A 20,990-nucleotide genomic window follows, 5' to 3' on the forward strand; every position below is an offset into this window, starting at 1 on the left:
AGACATTTCCTAGAACTAAAGTCAAAGAAAAGCTATCTCAGAAGGCAGGCTTAGGCTTTTAAAAAGTCACTTGCCTCAAGAGGAATGACAGCTTCAGAGGACATCTCTGCTTGTTCAGGGCCCCACCCTCAGAAGTGTATTTGTCATGTAACAATATTGACTCTAGGGTCAAATTCCAACTGCTAAGGACACGTCTCCTTAATGTATTTGAACTCCTTCTTTCATATATGGCTAAAGAAGTTACGAGAACTAAATGTATATATAAATATTTTATTTTTATATAAATATTTTAAATTACCCGTTTCTAGCCTATTCAAACTTTTATATTATTTTTTACACCTTCTTTCCTATAAGACACATCTGCTCTATGATCTAAAAGGATTTCCAAATGTGGGCCTTTATTCAGGTAAAGCAAAAGATTTGAATGCCTACAAGACTAGGATTCCTTCCAGTTGAGTACAATGTATAACATTTCTGGTAACTAGGAAGAAGTGTTAGACTGTGCTATAAAACAAGTACAGAGAGCTAAATTAAAAAATTCTAAAGCTGTGGGATCCTTGAGATGGCTAATTGACATATGAACACTCGAGTAAGAATGTTTAAGCTGGGGTGGATGGATTCCTCCGAGGAGGAACGTGTGTGAGCATTTTTCCTAGAGAACATTGATGGATTTCATCACCTAGACCATATGAAGAATTGTCCAAATCATCCTACTTTAATGAGTAGAAGACGATAATTTTCATTACTATACTCAGCAACAGGCCTAAAATGAGACTCTTCTGGACAAACTGGGATGTTTAATCACTGTATTCATGACCCAAGAAGATAATACACTACCACAGCAGAGAATTTGGCTTTTTTTCTCACCTTCCTAAGTGGACGAGTATTATTACCAAGGTTCGATGCTGAGCCATGTGCTCAATACTTTCCCTTGAGAAACCCATCCTATCATAGAACTTTAAATATAACATGTCAGTGATGACTTTGCAGCCTTTGATACATGTCATAGCCCCAAACCTTAGACCCAGGAACCTTTCTCCATGGGAGAGGTAAATCTGCTTTCTCCTTGTTCACCCCTGGAAAGAACGGAAATAAGACAGAAACTGATGAAGTTCCTCAGGTCTAATTAGTCCTCAGATCAGGATTAAGACTTCTATGTCTGAAGTTGAAGAATAAATTTTAAAAGTATTGGGCTAACCTTCATGTGTTTATTTAAGTGTTTGTAAGATATAAGAAAAGTTGATATTTTAACAAATCGGAATATTAGTCTGTGACTCATTAAAAATAACCTAGAATTAGAATCTGAATTTGAAGGATATAGTTGACTGTGAGCAATATTTAAAAGGTTCATTGAACTGAAAGTAATATCCAGTAATTTCTATCTATGATATTTATAAGAATTGCTAAAGTGCTCAGAAAGGTTTTGCTCATTATGTCTGCAAATCTGCCCTATTGGGCATTTTAAAAGTTTAAGTGAATTAGATGTACGGGTATTAAATTTATAAATTGTAGTTAAAAGTATTTGGGGGAGTCCCATTAGCAAAGTTTGTAAAAGAGGTTATTGATCCACTGAATTTAAATCTATTGACACAAAAAATCAATTTGTGATTGTTTAACTGAATCTATTTTTTTTTTTAAGATTTCACTTATTTATTTGACAGAGAGAGAGGGAATACAAGCAGGGGGAGTGGCAGGCAGAAGGCAGAGGGAGGAGCAGGCCTCCTGTGGAGTGGGTGGGAGTGGAGGGAGGAGCTCCCTACCAGGACCCTGGGACCATGACCTGAGCCAAAGGCAGATGCCCAATGACTGAGCCAGCCTGATGTCCACAGATTAAATTTAATCTGGTAAATTTAATCTACTGAAATTGATTCTTAAACCTGTAGATTTAGGAAAAGCTAGGCTTAAATTATCACCTTTACTACACTGAATAGCAATTAAACTCCACAAAGTAGGAAACAAATATTTTTGTATGCAAAAGCCCCCATCAAACATCAAGATAACTAAAATGGCAATCAACTCATCCTATATGTCAAAATACTAATGTTATGTGTCTATTTCTCCAAGCAAGAGCTTAGGAAAAGCATATTTTTTCAGCAGCCTGATCTGCAGTTAGATAAATATTTTTGAAAAGCCCTCCATGAGGGGCAAGTCCTTCAGGACAAGAAGCTATTCTTTTCCTCTACATAAAGCTCATCATTATTCCATTTGGTTGGGGGAAGGTTAACATTTGCTTTTAAGTTCATCTCTTTACTTCCTGACATCAGAAGGCAGCTTGGTAGACAGAAAGGAATATTGAATTAATTATCAGCAATTAAGAGGGCTCTCAGTCATCCCTCCACTCATCACTTTTGTGTCACTGGGTCAATTATATCCACACATCTGAATTTATTTTCCTTATTTTTAAAAGAATTGTGTCTGGTGAGGTTGTTATGATGACAATTTCATTTTTCCAACCGTGTGTGTTGAAATTCTAAGCCTCATGAAGGGCTATAATCAAAGATTATATAGGAATTAAAGATTCTGCTGTTAGGGAGTTCACTGACTTAATATTATGTAATGGAGTTAATGGACTGAGACCTAAATGATCGTAACTCAGAGAAGCAAGTGATACATTCTGTAACAGTAACTAATATTTCTAAGAGCCTGCTCTGTGTTATGTACCATTTGAAGCACTTTACCTCAGTTATTTTATAAAATCTTCCACGGGTATTAGAAAGGTCTTAGATATCAGCCCTTTGTCTGATGTCCAAAGATATTTGCAAATATCTTCTCCCATTCCCTGGGTTGCCTCTTTGTTTTGTTGACTGTTTCCTTTGCTGTGGAGAAGCTTTTTATCTTGATGAAGTCCCAAAAGTTCATTTTTGCTTTTGTTTCCTTTCTTTGCCTATGGAGACATGTCTTGAAAGAAGTTGCTGTGGCTAGTGTCAAAGAAGGTACTATCTATGTTCTCCTCTAGGGTTTTGATAGAGTCTTGCCTCATGTTGAGGTCTTTCATCCATTTCAAGTTTATCTTTGTGTACGGTGTAAGAGAATGGTCGAGTTTCATTCTTCTATATATAGCCGCCCAATTTTCCCAGCACCATTTATTGAAGAGACTTTTTTCCAATGGATGTTTTTTCCTGCTTTGTCAAAGATTATTTGAACATAGAGTTGAGGGTCAATTTCTGGGCTCCCTACTCTATTCCATTGGTCTATGTGTCTGTTTTTGTGCCAGTACCATGCTGTCTTGATGATCACAGCTTTGTAGTAAAGTTTGATGCTCCCAGCTTTGTTTTTCTTTTTCAACATTTCCTTAGTGATTCAGGGTCTTTTCTGGTTCCGTGCAAATTTTAGGATTGTTTATTCTAGCATTTTGAAAAGTGCTGGTGGAATTTTGATTGGGATGGCATTGAAAGTATAGATTGCTCTGGGCAGTATAGACATTTTAACAATGTCTATAAGATCTATAAAGAACTCCTCAAACTCAACACTCAAAAAACAGATAATCATGTCAAAAAATGGGTGGAAGACATTAACAGACACTCTCCAAAGAAGACATACAAATGGCTAACAGACACATGAAAAAAGTGTTCATCATCATTGGCCATTGGGGAGATTCAAATCAAAACCACATTGAGATACCAACTTACACCAGTTAGAATGGCCACAATTAACAACACAGTAAACAACAAGTGTTGGAGAAGTTGTGGAGAAAGGGGAACCCTCTTACTTACACTGTTGGTGGGAATGCAAGTTGGTGCAGCCACTTTGGAAAACAGTGTGGAGATTCCTTAAGAAATTAAAAATAGAGCTACCCTATGACCCTGCAATTGCACTACTGGGTATTTACCCCAAAGATACAGATATAGTGAAAAGAAGGGCCATCTGTACCCCAATGTTCATAGCAGCAATGGCCACAGTCGCCAAACTGTGGAAAGAACCAAGATGCCCTTCAACAGACGAATGGATAAGGAAAAAGTAGTCCATATATACAATGGAATATTATGCAGTCATCAGAAAGGATGAATAACCAACTTGTGTATCAACATGGATGGGACTGGAGGAGATAATGCTGAGTGAAATAAGTCAAGCAGAGAGAGTCAATTATCATATGGTTTCACTTACTTGTGGAGTGTAAGGAATAACACGGAGGACATTAGGAGAAGGAGGAAAAGTGAATTGGGGGATGTCAGGGGGAGATGAAGCATGAGAGACTGTGGACTCTGAGAAACAAATTGAGGGTTTGGAGGTGGGGAGTGGTGAGGTGAGCCTGGTGGTGGGTATTAAGGAGGGCACGTATTGCATGGAGCACTGGGTGTGGTGCATAAACAATGAATCTTGGAACACTGAAAAAATAAAATAAAATTTGTTTTAAAAAAAGGCAAAAAAAAAAAAAAGCAGGTCATGCTATCTATCTCCACTTTCAAGTGAGATGACTAAAGTACAGAAAGTTTAAGTGATCTGCAGGATTTAGAGAGAATGTCATAACCATAAAGCTGGATTTGAACCCAAATCAGTCTAAATCTACGAATGGCCCTGTTTACCACTGCAGGATACTCCCTCTTAAGGGTGAAATCTAAACTCCTTACAATGACATCCAAGGATAGAGGCTCATAGCCTCAAAACACCTTTCTGAACCTATTGTCTATGAACTATCCAGAGAGATCTCACTCTAATACCCTCATCCCATTAAATATCCTACAAATAAACAAACAAACAAAAAATATCTAACAAATATATTTTGCAAATTCTTCATTTTCTCCATCTGGAAATCTTGCTTTCCACTATCACTGTAAACATTGTAGTGGATAGAAATCTCTACCTTCTCTTTAAAATAACAACAGCTGGGGCACCTAGGTGGCTCAGTGGGTTAAAGCCTCTGCTTTCAGCTCAGGTCATGATCCCAGGGTCCTGGGATCGAGCCCCACATCAGGCTCTCTGCTCGTTGGGGAGCCTGCTTCCCCCACTCTCTCTCTGCCTGCCTCTCTGCCTACTTGTGATCTCTGTCTGTCAAATAAATAAATAAAATCTTTAAAAAAAATAAAATAACAACAGCTAATGTCTATATCAATTACTTGTCCCTTATTGGATGAAATTCTCACATAGATGGTTAATTTTCAGTGAGTTTCTATCTTCATTTTTCAATCAGATTGTATGTAACCTTACGACAGTGACAATGTCTTCAACTTCTTTGGGTGTTCCCATGACATGGCTTACTGTCCTGAATGACACTTTTCTATGTATATGTCTGGCTACCTCAATAACTGACCATTTCTTATTCACCTTTATATCTTTAGTGTCTGGCATGCTATTTGCTACATGAATAGTTTCAGTGACTATTAGGTGAAGAAACAAAATAATGTGTGAATACATGAAGTAATATAGTCACATGCCCAGTGCCTACTGGTTTTCAGTAATTGCTAGTTATTGTAATTCTCCAAATTCTACTAAAAAATAGAAAAGAATCTACTTTAAAACCTGCTTAAATAAAAACCTCCAAAAGTATGATAACATAAATGCATAAAACACAAATGTATAGCATGCACTTAAATAACCTATTGTTAGGGTCACTGGTACTATGTGTAGTTCCATTGCCAAACATTATCATATATATATCACATTATCAAATCCTACTTGGGGAATCAAAATGTTTATTTTTTGGGGCATCTAGGTGGCTTAGTCAGTTAAGCATCTGCCACTTGAGCTCAGCTCAGGTCTTGATCTCAGAGTCATGATTTCAAGCCCCATGTTGGGCTGCATGCCAGGTGTGGAGTCTATATTTTTAAAATAAAATAAAATAAAATAATTTATGAACAATAGATTTTTACACTATTTGGCAAATCTGAAAGACTGATTACATGATGTTACTGTTAAAAGTGATGAAACATAAAGAAAAACTGGTACCATCTCCAAAACCCTCATTGCTTCACACCAAGACAGTTATGTATGCCAAAGATACCACAGTCATCATGACGTTGTGTGTAAGGTATATTCTAAATTACTTCCTCCCTGTCATACTTTGGTCACTGTGACAAATACTAATGGCACAAGATCAGGCACAGTTGAATAATTACGATACCATTATAATTAATTATAACAAATGCAAGATGTTTTCAATTACCAAGTGTATGGGCTGAGTTCTCCCCTCAAAATTCACATGTTGAAATCATAATACCCAGTACCTCAGAGTATGACCATATTTGGAGATAGGGTCTTTAGAGATGTAATTAAGGTAAAATAAGTCATTAGGATGGGCCCTAATCCAAGATGACTGGTGTCCTTATAAGAAGAAATTAGGACACGGGTACAGAAGAAAGGCCATGTGAATATGTAGGAAGAAGATGGCATCGAGGATCCAAGGAGAGGCCTCAGAAGAAATCAAATTTGCCAACATCTTGATCTCAGTCTTCTGGTATCCAAAACTGTGAGAAAATGAATTTCCGTTGTCTAAGCCGCCCACTCTGTGGAACTGTGTTCCAGCTCATCTAGCAAACTAATACGCCAGGTACTTTCTCATTTCTTAATTCATTCAAATCTCATTTAGTACTCAAAACAATTATATATGGTAACAGTAACCCCTTTTTATAGAAAAGGAAACCGAAGTTTCAGGGAAGTTAAATGGCATCTCTGCTTATCCTGTGAGCACGCACCAGGATGCAGGATTCAGACTGAAATCTTGTGACCCCAAATCCTGCCCACTTTCTACTCTGAGCAGGTGATGGACTAGAGGACCCCTGGGCTTTGGTCCCTGCAATGCCCTAAAGGAGTAGTGGGGACCTTTGGAGTCCTAACTTTTTATCATCTTTGGTTTTTTCTCTGCACAATTGAGAGTTGAGTTGAATATTCTATGGGCTGAATAGACTAAGGGCTCATATAAAAGCCTTCCTAGTTTTAAAGCTTAGCTCAAATCACTGTCTTCCAAAACTTTTTTTTTAAAAGATTTATTTATTGACTTGAGAGGGAAAGAGCACGTGCACAGACAGAGGGAGAGAGAGAATCACCAGCAGACCCCTGTTGAGTGTGCAGCCCCACACAGGGCTCATCCCACAGCCCTGAGATCATGACCTGAGCAGAAATCAAGAGTCGGAAGCTCAACCTACTGAGCGAACCAGTCTTCAGTCAAACTTCTGAAGAAATTTCCTCTGTAAACTCAGAAGTGAAAGCAAATTCAGTATTTGGGGAATCACTATTTTTGCCCATGGGAATTTTGGCTTTATAAAAAAATATATATACTTGAAAATGTTTTGAAATATTATGATCTTAACCCATTTTAAAAAGTTATTTTATAGGGTATGTATCTCATTAGTTAATTTCCTATTGCTAAAGATTTACCCATTCTGAGCTTTAAGGATTGTATATGGCTTCATCAACAAAACTCAGGATTGAAATTTTTTATAGGAAATTAGTCTTGGACACCTGGATGGCTCAGTGGGTTAAGCCTCTGCCTTCAGCTCCAGTCATGATCCCAGAGTCCTGGAATCAAGCCCCGCATCATGCTCTCTGCTCAGCAGGGAGCCTGCTTCTCTCTCTCTCTCTCTCTCTCTCTCTCTCTCTCTGCCTGCCTCTGCCTACTTGTGATTTCTCTCTGCCAAAGAAATAAATAAAATCTTTAAAAAAAAAGACAGTCTTAAAATCTTTAGTGAATAACTGTGTAATCTTGAGTGAAAAAAACTACTTGCAGACCTTAGTTTCTAGGTCTGAAAAATGAGGTAAATGGCTTTCTGCGTGTCTCACAGGAAAGTTTGCAGTTAAATGAGAGAATACCTGTGAATTACTTTTAAACTTTTCTGAGGGAAATTGCTACACATATTCAACTACAATGTAATTAATAAATTACATTGTATTTTAGGTTTCTTAACCTAAAAGTATTAGGTTTCTTTTTTCAGTAACTTCCTCAAATTTGAAGTACTTTGTGATTGCTTGATTTGTAATTTCTTCACTGCCATTGTGAATATACATTTTGTTTGCCAGGAAGAGGAAGTGTATGGTGGAAAATAATTTGTACTACAATGGAGGGTAGCAGGTCAAAGACTGGCGGAGTTAAGAATTGTGAATCATCTCTTGTGTGTTCTCAACTACATAAAGGCAATCTGCCCAAGGGGGAGGGGAAAAAAATCTACAAACCACACTCCATCCAATCATGTAAAGACAAATCAGCCTTCAGGCAAATCAAATGTCTTCATTTAAAGTTTACCTGGATTTGGCACCCTGCCCATCTTTTCCAAATCTCTTAACAATATACTTTCACAAACAGTTAAAACATGCATACTGACAAACACATACTTTGCACTGTTATTTATAAAAACATGGAACTCTTTAGCCCAGGGAAGATCATCGCTGGGGAAAAGGAAAGTTCCTTTCTGGGTTTGCAACATGTAAATACGGGATCAGTGGGTGGGATTGAGGTGTGCTCCACACATAAATAGAAGCTCAAAGGGAGCCAGCACACCAGGAGACTTGGACAGCACAGAGGCGGCTGGCTCACACCGATAGGTGGGTGGGGAAACCAGGTAAGACTCCTGACAAGTCTGTCCTGCAGGGCACTTGCTCTGATTACATCGTAAAGTTGCAGGAATCCAAGGAGAGAGAAGTTCAAAGTAGTTCCCAGGGACTTGGACGGGGAATAATGGACTCTCCATCCAAGGCTTCCTGGGGCCTCTCTTTGGACAGAGCTGGTAGAGGGCTGCATTCCTGAGCTGTTTCAAGGTAATGCTTTCTCCCTCTAGAAACAAGGGGTTTAAGGTTGGGTGAGCTCTAACAGCATTCAGGCCTGGGACAGAACCCAGCGTCCTCTGCCACTGTGCACTGGTCACCATCTAATTCTCTGTCTCTCACCCATGGCTGGAGCACAGACTCATGGGGCTGGCAAACCTCAGCTCGGACTGCTGCACCTCAGGAAACAGTTCTGTCTCTCCATCTGCCGTGAAGATATTCTTGTTGCATTTGCAGTCTTGAAACTCATGGCATGGGCTCTAAGAGGAGAGATCTGGCTGCTTTCTGGAAGCATTTATGAGCAGGGACACTGAAACCTCCTGCAGGTTCATACCCTGCTAAAGATAAGAAGACAGGCGTACAGTGACCAGTAAAAAGGGCTGGTTCCATAGAGTGTGTAGCAGGGGGTGGGGGTGGGGGGGCGGGTGTGTGCACACGCGCACACGTGTGCATCCAAATTCTCTCTCTCCCAGTTAGTGTTCTGTTTTGAGGTGGTTCAGGCAGGACCCTTGCCGAGCAGAGTCTACTTACTATGAGAACCCAAAAGAATGAATCTCAGAAAGTGAGGCCACAGCAGTGTGTTTATACAGCAGGAGCGACAATAGGCTTCAGTGAGTCATCCTGCCAGAAACACAGGCATTAAGTGCATCGCCCCAACCGCTGAGCTACCGGACTATGACAGGGAGCATGCTGCAAGAACCCTCCATGAGCCGCAGAGATCAAACGCTTCACCCCCGAGTCACGGTTTTTTCCCTAACATAAAGAGAGGCTATTGCTATATATAAAAGACAAATGTTTGTTGATAAATTCCAAGGAGTTATTTGCCAGTTATAGGTTATAGGTCATAGGTTTCTGAATCAACTCATATTTTGAAAGTACAATTATGCTCACATCAAAGTTACTGGTGTGTGTGTGTGTGTGTGTGTGTGTGTGTCTGTGTGTTTCTCTTCTATATTAAAAAGAAGTCTTTGGACTAAGAAGGCTGGGAATTGCTGACCTATAGTACACATTCTTATCCGAGTAGAAAATGAAGCAAGTGTATCTTTGCTTTTTTGTTTAGGTCTTCTTTTGAGTAAGACATTTTGTGGCCACAGTATGATTTGGATAGATGATAATTGGTCAGGTGAAGCCAAGGCATCATCGGAATTTGGTAGCTTCAAACGCTTTTTTTTAAAAAGAGCAAACGCTCAGCAAAAGTTCCCACTCAAGCTATCAGAACGTGAGAAGCTTTCCCGCCTTAAAAATACCAAGCATTGATAGTCCATCCTGCTTCCTTTGCAGTTTGCTGAGGCCTACACCCATGTTAGTGAGGTTTTTGTGAAGCGAGTATCTTTCCTGGAATCCCACCTCTAATCGTGCACGCGATGGGTAACTGTAGTGATCCGCTAGTGCAACTCTCTTTACTAGTTAGCAACTGCCTCGCTCACTCATCCACCTTAACTAACCGTTCCCTTTCCTGTTTATGGGCATCTGCTTTGTAGTGGTGTAACTTTCCTGAATAATTAACTGAAATACTGGAAGGCAGCTATGCTCACCACTATACCACCAACGCCCGCTTAACTGAAATACTGGAAGGGGATAAAAAAAATTAACAAGGAGACACACATGGGGTTGGTTTCTCTGTCTTATAAGCCCTATAGAATATTTTTGTGCCCAAAAACCCATGCCCATGGAGAGAGTCAAAGAATTGTTTCAGTAGAATGAACCCGCGTAGACATATTTTCATCACCTCAGAACTAATAAATGGAATTTGAGTGAATGTTACACAAGGGAGAGAGTTAGTTGGGCCCAAGTTTTCAGTTACGTGACAAAGTTGGCAGCTTTGAGTTATATAAGGATTCTCTTTACTTAGATCTTATTCTTTAATGGCAATGGCCCCATTTTCACAGAAGGATAAAGAAGTACGAATGTTGAGGGTGATTGTTTCAGGATAGGGAAAAGGGGAGCCAGCCCTACAAAATGCCAAGATCCAGAGGACTTGATTCTCTACCCATCTCCTGAGGCTTCATCTCCCTGAATTTCAGACTTTTCATCTATAAAATGAGGCGTGGGGAATGGGAATGGAGGAGGCAGCCCGAAGGTGCCTTCCAGTGGTAAAATTTTTAAAATATAAAATTTAAATGTAAATTCCCTTAAATGTAAGAGTGTATACATCTATTTTCTTAAAATATATCTATATACCTATTTCTATACTGTAGGTTTCTGTGGAGAGTTCCCTCACTATATTTAGATGTACATGGGTCTGTATCTGTTGATGGATCCAAAAGTAGATAGATACTCACACTAGCATTCTTAGGAAAGGTCTGTGGAAGGGAGTTTTTCACACCAGCTGCATGTTTTCCGTCCTTTGTATCCCAGGGTCATGATACAGTCTAAAGACTGAGAAGGCTCCTAATTCCCTTTTGTTTCACTGACATTTTCCTTGTTTTCTGTATCAGATTTGCCATGGAGAAGATCTCGGTGTCAGCATTCCTGCTTCTCGTCGCCCTCTCTTACACTCTGGCCAAAGACATCATGGCCAAATCAGGAGCTAAGAAAGACACCAAGGACTCTGGACCCAAACTGCCCCAGACCCTCTCCAGAGGTAGAAGTCTGCTTCCGGTTGGCTTTCAGTGCCCCTTCGTTGAGAACCTGAGGCTTGGGTGCCAAAAAAGATCTTTGAACTAAATTTATCAAAGTTGATCATTGTTTCAACTTTCTTTAGAGGGTTTTGCATCCGATTGGTATCCAGTATATATTTATTCCAGGCTTTACCACTGCTTTTCAACAGCTTTAGTCAGAAATTGTAATAGTTTTAAATACACCCGTTCGTTTTGCTCTAGGTTGGGGTGATCAGCTCATCTGGACTCAGACCTATGAAGAAGCTTTGTACAAATCCAAGACAAGGTAAAGATACAGGTTACAGAGTTCTCTCCAAGCGCACAAGAGCACCCTCTAGTGGCACGTCGCTATACAAGAAACCTTGCTCATTAAAAATGACCCAATCTCTCTTTGTCTCTTACAGCAACAAACCCATAATGATTATTCATCACTTGGATGAATGCCCACACAGTCAAGGTAATTTATTCTTCTAAATATAATTTCCTTTATCGGCTTTTAGCTTTAGAGACAAGGCTCAGGTCACTCATCTTTTTATCCTTAGTGCCTGGCACAGTTAAGTACAATAGTATCTTTATGTAAGAAAAACATATTTTAAAGTAACTTCAAATATTTCCATACTTTGTGCTAACCAGTGGTGCACATTTTGAAGGGGAAAAAAAAAAAAGCAAACTCTAGGATTCATCCTGACTTCTTGCCTTCTCTTGTAACCCATATCTACTATGTCAGCAAACACTACTGCTTTACCTCCCAGTTATACCCAGAAGCTAGCCCCAGCTCAAAGGATGTGCAAACTGTGCGTTCACACAAGGCGGGGGCCTGGAAGTTTTCTGTGCTGGACTTAAATCTCTGGTTGTTGCTGTCTTAAAATTTGTAGAATTTTTTAATAAGGGGCTCCATAATTGTGGGGTTGTTGTTTTTTTTTTAAGATTTTATTTATTTGACAGAGATCACAAGTAGGCAAAGAGGCAGGCAGAGAGAGAGAGGGAAGCAGGCTTCCTGCTGAGCAGAAAGCCCCATGTAGGGCTTGATCCCAGGACCCTGGGATCATGACCTGAGCTGAAAGCAGAGGGTTTAACCCACTGAGCCACCCAGACGCCCCATAATTGTGTTTTGTCCTGGGATCCATGTATCGTGTAGGTCCTGCCCGAATCCAGCCACTTCTTACTGACTCCTTTGTACTGCCCTGATCCAAGCCAAGATTCCATCTGGTCTAGAATACTATATCAGCCACCTAACTAATCAGCCCACACTCAGCTCTCCACACTGAAGCCAGACCGAGGCTGTTAAACATAAATCAGACCCTTCACTCATGTGTTCAAGTGGCTTCTTATCACAAGTAAATGAAATCTGAATTCCTGATCATGGCCTGCAAGGCTGGACATAATCTGGCCCCTGGCTATCTTTGCTTTCCTTCCTGTTCTGCCCTTGTTTTTCCCTACTCCCTCTAGCCTGGCCTTTGTGCAGTTTCCTCCAAGCTCATTCCTGCCTCCAGGCCACTGCTCCTGCGGCTTCCTCTGCCCAGCATGACAGACCCCCAAAATCTTCAAATGGATCATTCTCTCCTTTAATGTCACCTCCTCGGAGAGCTCTGTCTTGAACAATCTAGAGCTCTTAAATCTCTTGCCTTGCTTTATTTTTCTTCAAAATACATATCTCCAACTGAAGTTATTAGATAATATATTTGTTTATTTGTTTATGGTCTGTTTCCCACAGAAGCATTTGAGCTCTTAGAAGACAACACATTACTTTCTTCTTCTTTCTTCTTCTCCTTCTTCTCCTTCTCCTTCTCCTTCTTCTTCTTCTTCTTCTTCTTCTTCTTCTTCTTCTTCTTCTTCTTTTTCCCATAAAACAGTTTGCACCACATGACAAGCAATAAATATAGGTTGGGAAAAAAATGGATGAATGAATGAATGGATGAATGAATGAGTGAATGGCAAGCATCAAAGGTAGTGCATAGCCTAGATATTACTTCACTAATTGTTTGCTAAAAAGGCAAAGTTGTATATCATATTGAATATACAGTTCAGCTTAAGATATAACAGAGAGCAATGGTTTCAACCAGCAAGGAGATGGATACTTACTGATTCTTTGGTCTATTCTAGCTTTAAAGAAAGTGTTTGCTGAAAATAAAGAAATCCAGAAATTGGCAGAGCAGTTTGTCCTCCTCAATCTAGTTGTAAGTTCAGTTTTCGTCATCACAGACATTTCTCCATGGCTCATTATGTGAAATGGATGATTCATGTTTCCTATGCATGTTAGTCATACTGCACTGACTGGGGGCTGCTCCGGAGAGCTCATTTCACAGATGACAGAGAAAAAGGAGATATTTTACTAATAATCTATCTTGCATGGGTGTGCTTTTATTCAGTAATTAACAATTTCAGGCTGTCTGAAAAATACGCTCTTGTGGTCAGGATTTTCTCCGTTGCTGTAGAAATTCAAGGCTCTCATCTTTGCAGATCTCTTCCTGTGCCCTCTCCCCTGCAGTCCTGATGCTCTGCCCCCCTTCTTAGTCCTCAGCTCTTCTCTCCTGGGGAGTGACAGGTGCCCAGCCGTCTGAAGCACGAGCTTTAGCCTCACTCATTCCCACCTTACTTTGCCATCAGCACCCCTGCTATTGGTCAAGCTTTTGGTCCGCAGGGTCTTTCTATTCAAATGCAAACAGTTCCACCTTCCTTCCAAAGGGAAACAAGTAACAATCAACAACTCACAAAACTACTCTCCCTAACCCTAGGTTCTCTCCAGCCCTTCCTCCCCCTTTCCACCTGCTTCTTTCTCTCTCCCCACACCTCTCTCTCTCCCTCCCTCCCTCTTCACAAGCTGACAAATTTGGCTTCTTCAAAGAAAATTCACATCAGTCATTCCTCACCTTCCTTCCACAGGCTTCTCCTCCTCTTTCTACCTTTTAATATTAGTGACTTGGTGAATCTCTGCCCACTTACTTCTTCTCTTCGTAATATTTTATATTCTTTTTAATGTTTTATATTCTTTGTGGACAACTTCATCTACATCTGCCTTTAATCAATGCCCATGCACTGGTAATTACCAAATCTTACCCAAACACGCAACAATTTCCAACTTGTGGGTGCACCCGTGGTCCACATTTTGCATTATTAGCTTAAACTCAATGTGCTCAATGCTGAATTTATCAGCTTGGTGTGGGATTTTCCAACAGCTCTTCTTTCATTAGTCCATGTTTCACTGAAAGTTTCATTCAAGATTCCACTCTTACTCCCCTCCAGCAATCAAGAAACCCTGCTGTTCTAACTTCTAAATATTCTCACAGTAGGTCACTTCCCTATAAAGTGAGGGCCACTGCTTAGTGTAAGAATTTCTCCCTCTGCCTAGGTCACTACAGTATTACTAAATGGCTCCCTTCCTACAAAATAAATCCTAGCTAATCCCATATAGCCTTCAGGGTAATGACTCTTAAAACCAAACTGGATCATGGTACTTCTAAATCCCTCCAGGGGTTCTGATCTATTTATGAACACAGGCAAAAACTGGCATGGTGTGCAAGACCTCTCATGAGCCAACCCCAAAAGGAGCTCTCTAGCATCTTCTCTCACAACTGCCTCCTGTGTCCTCTGTATTTCAATCCTCCCCACACACAGTCCTACCAGAAAGTGCTGTGCCTTCCCTCTACCTTTGGACAAACTCTTCCCACTGCCTGGAGTAACCTTGTGTTCCATGTACCTGACTCCTACTCATTTATTTATTTTTAATTTTATTTATTTATTTGTTAGAGTGAGAGAGAGCACAGTCAGGCAGAGTGGCAGGCAGCGGCAGAGGGAGAAGCAGGCTCCCCCTGGAGCGAGGAGCCCAATACGGGACTCAGTCCCAGTATCCTGGGTTCATGACCTGAGCCGAAGGCAGCCGCTCAACCAACTGAGCCACCCAGGCGTCCTGTCCTATGTATTTTTTTTTTAAGACTTCTCCCTCCCTAAGTCTTAGTCTAACTTGCACACAGGGTTAAATGCCCTGCTTTGGTCACCCACCGCACCTACATGGCCTCCATAATACCACACCAAGTGGATCCTCGATATTTATTTTCCTACCTGTGTCTCTCAACTGACCGGTGTTCCTTAAAGATGAGTGCCACAGACAAGCCTGTTTGTTTCTGTAATTTTTCCAAAAATGACCTGTTTTTTTCACTACTCTATTTCCTCCTATCTCTCTCATCAAGCTGTCTTCCCTACGTACGGGAACTCCCTCGATATTCTCCCTTCTTGAATTTTTTTGCCCTTTGTCATGTTCCTTCAGCTTTCTACCTCAGGTTCTGCACTGCGTTTGGCTCTATCTTATTTATTATTTCATGTGTGTAACTCGCCTCCCCATCTGTATTATCAACTCTCTGGGGAAGAAAGATGCCTCCCCCAGTAGAAGACACATTTCTGTATTAACAAGTTTGACAGTACCTGAAGAACAGACCAGCTAAAACGGTCTTTTCTTTTAATCTTAGTATGAAACAACTGACAAACACCTTTCTCCTGATGGCCAATATGTCCCCAGGATCATGTTTATTGGTAAGTAAAAATGACAATGAGATTAAGCACACTGATAATTGCCCATGCACTTGGGAACCTCTTCCTCGGAGGCCCCTCCCTCATCTGCCACTCCATCACAGCCAATGGCACTGCCCTACCCCAGCAAGGGGTGTAACATGCCCTTACATTTCTCAACATTTCTTCATTACAAAGCTCAGGCTTCTGCCTATTTCCTCATTTGTTTCTCACCTGCTCATGTAAACTTATCATGTCCCATCACAAGTACATCGGAGAGGGAAGCACCCTGCTAACTTTTAAATGCATTGCCTGTTTTCCTGAGAACATCAGGCTGGTACATTCTTATTTTTCATCAGGCAAACTTCCAATTGGTATGCTGGATTTTCTTTTCTGACATTTTTTGGTAATTGTTTCTGGGCAAGTTAGGAATATGGCTGCCAGAAAAGAAATCAGAGGAGCCATGCTCCTTCCAGCCGCTGGTACTTTTCACATCCTGTTCCCTCTGCTGGAAAGCTTTTCCTGCTTCCCCCATGCACCTCCCCCTCACCTAGTCATCACAGTCGTTCACTGACCTGGCGCAACTGCCACTATGTGCCCATGTGGCACCATGCTCCTCTCAACAGTCTTTCTTCCCTCAGTTATAATTTTGCGTTTATGGGGTGATTTTTTTTTTAAGATTTTATTTATTTATTTGTCAGAGAGAGAGATCATGCAGAAGCAGGCAGAGTGGCAGGCAGAGGCAGAGAGAGAAGCTCCACTGAGCAAGGAGCCTGATCCGGGACTCAATCCCAGGACCCTAAGATCATGACCTGAGCCGAAGGCAGAGGCTTAACCCACTGAGCCACTCAGGCATCCCAGGGGTGATTGTTTAGTATCTATTTTCACCTGTAGGACTACAGCTCTTTGTGGCTGGGGTTGTGTGGATTTCTTCTGACCATCATATTTTCAGCATGATGCTCTCGTAGGCTGGCAATAAATATTTCTTAAATAACTGGACACATGAATTCAGATTGGCTTTGAGCCATGTCATACTGATTTAAGGACAACGCATAAATAAATCCATCACACGGCAGAGCTCGCACTGATCAAGTGGTTCAGGGCTGGGATCCAGCCACGTCCACACTAAATACACAGGACAGGGGAGAGGAACAAGTGAAGGAGCGAAAGCAGGAAGGCTGAACTCGAGCTAATTTTATACACTCAGTTATGTGAGGATTTAGAAAATCTAGAACGTTTAAATTGGGACTTTATGGGTCATCTTGTGACACTTTGTGCAAGAGTTCTTTTTATAGTATTTATTCCTGTCTAAGGGCATTGTAACCCACATTCCATGCCTTCCAAAAGAACCAACTACAGCTCAGGAGCATAGATACCGGCTACAGGTTAGAATCACCTAGAAGCTTCTAGAAAAACAAGCTGCTGGGCCACACCTCAAACCAATTAAATCAGAATCCTGCTGGGAATGGGAGGCAGGACGTATTTCTTGAGGCTCTTTAGGAGGTTCAGGGGGGCAGCTTTCTGAGTCTAGGGTTGGGTGTTTCAAAAGCTTTTCTTATGTTAATTTATCACAAAGAGTAGACCGTGTGTTTGTATCCTCTGCACTAGCAGAAGTACATTAGGTTTTAAGTCTTTGTTGAACAAATAAATGTCTGCTTCTCGTCATTAACATCAGTGGGGCCCATTCCAACATTCTGAAATGACAGATCATCCGCTTAAGTACCAGGGCCAGACTGCACACAGCCAACTGGGTCTCATGTGCCTCCTCCACCTGATTTTCAGGACATGCTCCTTGGGCCCCTTCAAACCTCTCTGACAAGGAAAGGTTTCTAGGCCTGCATAGATCCTAGTACCTCCCTTGTCAATATGCCTTATTTTAAAAACGCCTTCTTTTCTCATGAGTTGATAACTTCAAAATAAATATAAAACATGGAAAAATGGATTTAAACCTCTAGGGACATATATATGCATAAAGGAAGACTCCTAAATCTTTGTTTTTTAAATACAGCTAGATCACAAAAAAGTGAAAAATAGAGAGGGGCCCTACGTGCTTATTTGAACTTTGCTGCCATTAATGGTTTGCATTCTTTTATTCATTAAAAACAACCTTTTATTTCGAGAACTAGCATTGGAAGTCAGCTTCTAATTAGCTAGGTTGCTCCTGGTAACAGGCTGCGATTACAACTAAGCATTTCAAAAGTTCAAAATGCCTTAGTATAGAATGCCAGGGTTTTCACCGAAGCACCCAGCATCCCCCTGCCAGTATGTCTTCTGTTTTCAGGTTGCTATAGATAGGATAGCAGGGTTCATAACCTTGGCTACAAATAGCACTGTGCAGCTGTCGGGGGCTCCGGGCCCTGCTTTGGGAACTGGCAGCCACAGGCCAGGTTGCCAAGTAGATGGACTAGACCATCACGAGGGGGATTACACGCTGTGTTCCTTTCAATGACCATGGACACGTATGTGGGCTTCCTCGTGCAACAGAGCTTCCTTGGAAACATCGACTCCATTCCCGTTTGTTTTTTCATTGTAGACCCATCCCTGACAGTGAGAGCTGACATCACTGGAAGATACTCAAATCGTCTCTACGCTTACGAACCTTCAGATACAGCTCTACGTAAGTGTGATCTCCTGTGAACGTGTCGTGCTGTTGCACTGAGTAGAGTCCACGATGAGGAGGGAGGAAGCTGGGCTCAGACATGCAGAGAATCAGTGTGACCCTAACTAGCCTTGTGGCCTCAGGCAAATCATATTCACTTTGGTCTCATTTATTTAAGTGAATAATTTATGAAAGAGTCTTTTGATTGGGTATCTTTTTCTCTGGGAGGAATCGATAACCGTATTACCTGCTTCTCAAGGTTTCCTCAGGCACCCTGTCATTAAAAAGTCCTACCACAGAATCAAGTGCAATACAGTAACTGTCCTATTACATGAGTAATACGAATCTTCAGGCCTTCGATATTTTTTCCAAATAATGAAAGTAAAATGATATGGTCCATTTGGTGATGCTGAGTTTAAATTCAATTTTAAAGATCAATAGGAAAGATGGTTCCCAGGAGTTGGCAAGATATTCACTATCCCCGGAGTTGCCATAAAATGGAAAGGGAAAAAAAAAGTTAAGAAACTCAGAGCAGACAAAGCACCTCAATAGGAGACTATACCTGTTGTGGTCGCTAATGAGTCCTTCTGGGAAGACAATTGGGTCTGTCCTAAGAACCAATTCAGCTCAGTGACTAGGGCTGCCTGGAACTGTACTGCCCAATAGGTGAGCCATGAGCTCCATGTAGCTCTTTAACATTACATTAATTAAAATTTAAAATTCGATTCAGCAGGCACACTAACCACTGTTTAAGTTCTCAATGCACAGGCACTGAGTATTTTTGATCATCACAAAAATGCCTGTTGAGTGGCATGACCTCAAACACTGCTGGGGAAGACTAGAGGCTGCATCTGGTCAGCAGGAAAGATGCTCATGGTCCATAGCAGTGCCTCCGTGGGTGCAGGGAGGACCAGGGAAGCACATTCCGAGTACTGGCCCTTCTCGAGATAATGGCCAGTCTTACTAAGAAACAAGACTTTGAGCTCCTTAAAAGCACGTATCTGGCACAGGTAATATCACAGTGCTTTGTAGAAAAGACATGTGAGAAATACTGGAAGAAAACTGGATTGTAGTAAAAATCATGTCACATACTTTTAGAAAAAAATGTTTAACAAAATTACCAGCAATTCACCCTATCATGAAATAGCGCCCCATTCAATAATGAATAAAGTACCCAAGTCTAGGGGTTTACTAGAGCTATCCGTATAATTCTGGCAACATCTTGACCTTGGCACCTTTTTCCCCGTTAGTGCTCGACAACATGAAGAAAGCTCTCAAGCTGCTGAAGACTGAATTGTAGAGAAAAAACATCTGCAAGCTCTTCCCTCTGTGTCTGGCCCTGACTTGGAACCAGAGGAGATCCTAGAAGACTTTGGAGAATGCAGGCACACTGATGGACATGCTGATTAGATTATGGTTATTGTTACAACAGATATTTTTTAAAAATCTGGTCTCAAGTACACCTGTATGAAAACAATATTGCATACTAGCATAGTAAGCCATGCTTGCTTTTTTTAAAAAAAAATAAATAAATCTTTTTGAGGTATTTAGATTGTTGTTTTCACCCCTAACTTAGTCCTTCAGAGAAAAGCTATTTAGTTCATTCACCCAACAGGACTTCTATACACAAGAAATGTTCAAAGAGGAGACAAAACAGACTTAGCTGGGGGGTAATGAAGACCAAAGTCAAAGTAATCACTTCACTATAGAGTTTCTCAGTGGGTGACGAGAAGTAGGCATGAGCTTAGTCAATAGAAGTATCAAAACAGAAGATGTGTTAGTGCAAAAGAATGTAGAAAGGCACCCCAAGAAGATCAGGCACCTCCTTGGAGACAGCCCTTCCCACCCTGACCGGAAACTCCTAGGTATACACTTCACTTCAAGAATTCAATTTTCATTAGATTTTGCACAACTGAACTCTCTCAGGGTAAGTCTCTACAGATAGCTTTCTCTATCAGAGCCCTAATTTAGTGAAAAGGTCAAAGAACATCTGTACCCATGAACATAACCTAAAGAAATCCCAAGAATTCGCCTTACAATACATTTGGTCTCTCAAGATTTTAGAGCACTGTCCTGGGATAAATTTAGCTGAGTTGTTCCCCTCTTCACCAAAATGTGACTTGCTGGAAGAAGAACAAAGGGTAATGACATCATGTCTACGGAACAAAGGTCAGAGGTCACCACTTACCTCTGAAGTTGAGAGAGGCAGTGGCATCGAATAGGGGAGCAGCTTTTGCTACTTTCAACTCTTGATTCTGAATGACAAGAATTAGAACTGTGTATTAATTTCTTCACTACATATTTAATCTCACATTCATTGTCACATGGAATTGCTTTTTCACCCCTACTGACTTCTTTGGCCCACAAATGGCTGTGGTGGGCTGCATGATGCTTTGAGTATTGAGATACTGATTAGCTACTGTTTGTCTTCACAAACTTTTCTTTGGCATTATTATCTTTTTCAGGGCAGAATATACATTTTAAATTCTTTTCTCTTTCATCGTACTATCAAAAAGCTATGTACTAACTAATAGATTCTGTGCACATAAGGTTGATATAGTGACATACAAATCCTCAGTAAAAATATCGGCAGAGGG

At 40.9% G+C, this 20,990-nt stretch overlaps 1 protein-coding gene across 3 annotated transcripts; it reads left to right on the forward strand.

Annotated features, from left to right (window-relative positions):
* The first annotated feature begins 8,368 nt into the window (after positions 1 to 8,368).
* Positions 8,369 to 19,939, forward strand: AGR2 (anterior gradient 2, protein disulphide isomerase family member). 3 transcript variants are annotated; one of them, XM_046021371.1, is made up of 8 exons: positions 8,369 to 8,489; positions 11,130 to 11,275; positions 11,514 to 11,577; positions 11,696 to 11,748; positions 13,395 to 13,468; positions 15,755 to 15,818; positions 18,328 to 18,411; positions 19,644 to 19,939. In XM_046021371.1, exons 2-8 carry the CDS (start codon positions 11,137 to 11,139, stop codon positions 19,691 to 19,693), a joined length of 528 nt encoding a protein of 175 aa, XP_045877327.1. In that variant the 5' UTR covers positions 8,369 to 8,489; positions 11,130 to 11,136; the 3' UTR covers positions 19,694 to 19,939. The 3 variants fall into 3 exon arrangements, with proteins under 3 accessions (XP_045877327.1, XP_045877328.1, XP_045877326.1); XM_046021372.1 differs by having other exon boundaries at positions 8,415 to 8,472; XM_046021370.1 differs by lacking the exon at positions 8,369 to 8,489 and adding an exon at positions 8,534 to 8,685.
* Positions 19,940 to 20,990: the final 1,051 nt, after the last annotated feature.

Source organism: Meles meles, chromosome 10, assembly GCF_922984935.1.
Source record: "Meles meles chromosome 10, mMelMel3.1 paternal haplotype, whole genome shotgun sequence".
NCBI lineage: Eukaryota > Metazoa > Chordata > Mammalia > Carnivora > Mustelidae > Meles > Meles meles.

Coding starts and splice junctions, on each gene's coding strand:
- AGR2 (XM_046021371.1), top strand. CDS start 11,137: ATGGAGAAGATCTCGGTGTCAGCATTCCTGCTTCTCGTCGCCCTCTCT. Junction 11,276..11,513: donor GCCCCAGACCCTCTCCAGAG/GTAGAAGTCTGC, acceptor GTTTTGCTCTAG/GTTGGGGTGATCAGCTCATC. Junction 11,578..11,695: donor TTGTACAAATCCAAGACAAG/GTAAAGATACAG, acceptor TGTCTCTTACAG/CAACAAACCCATAATGATTA.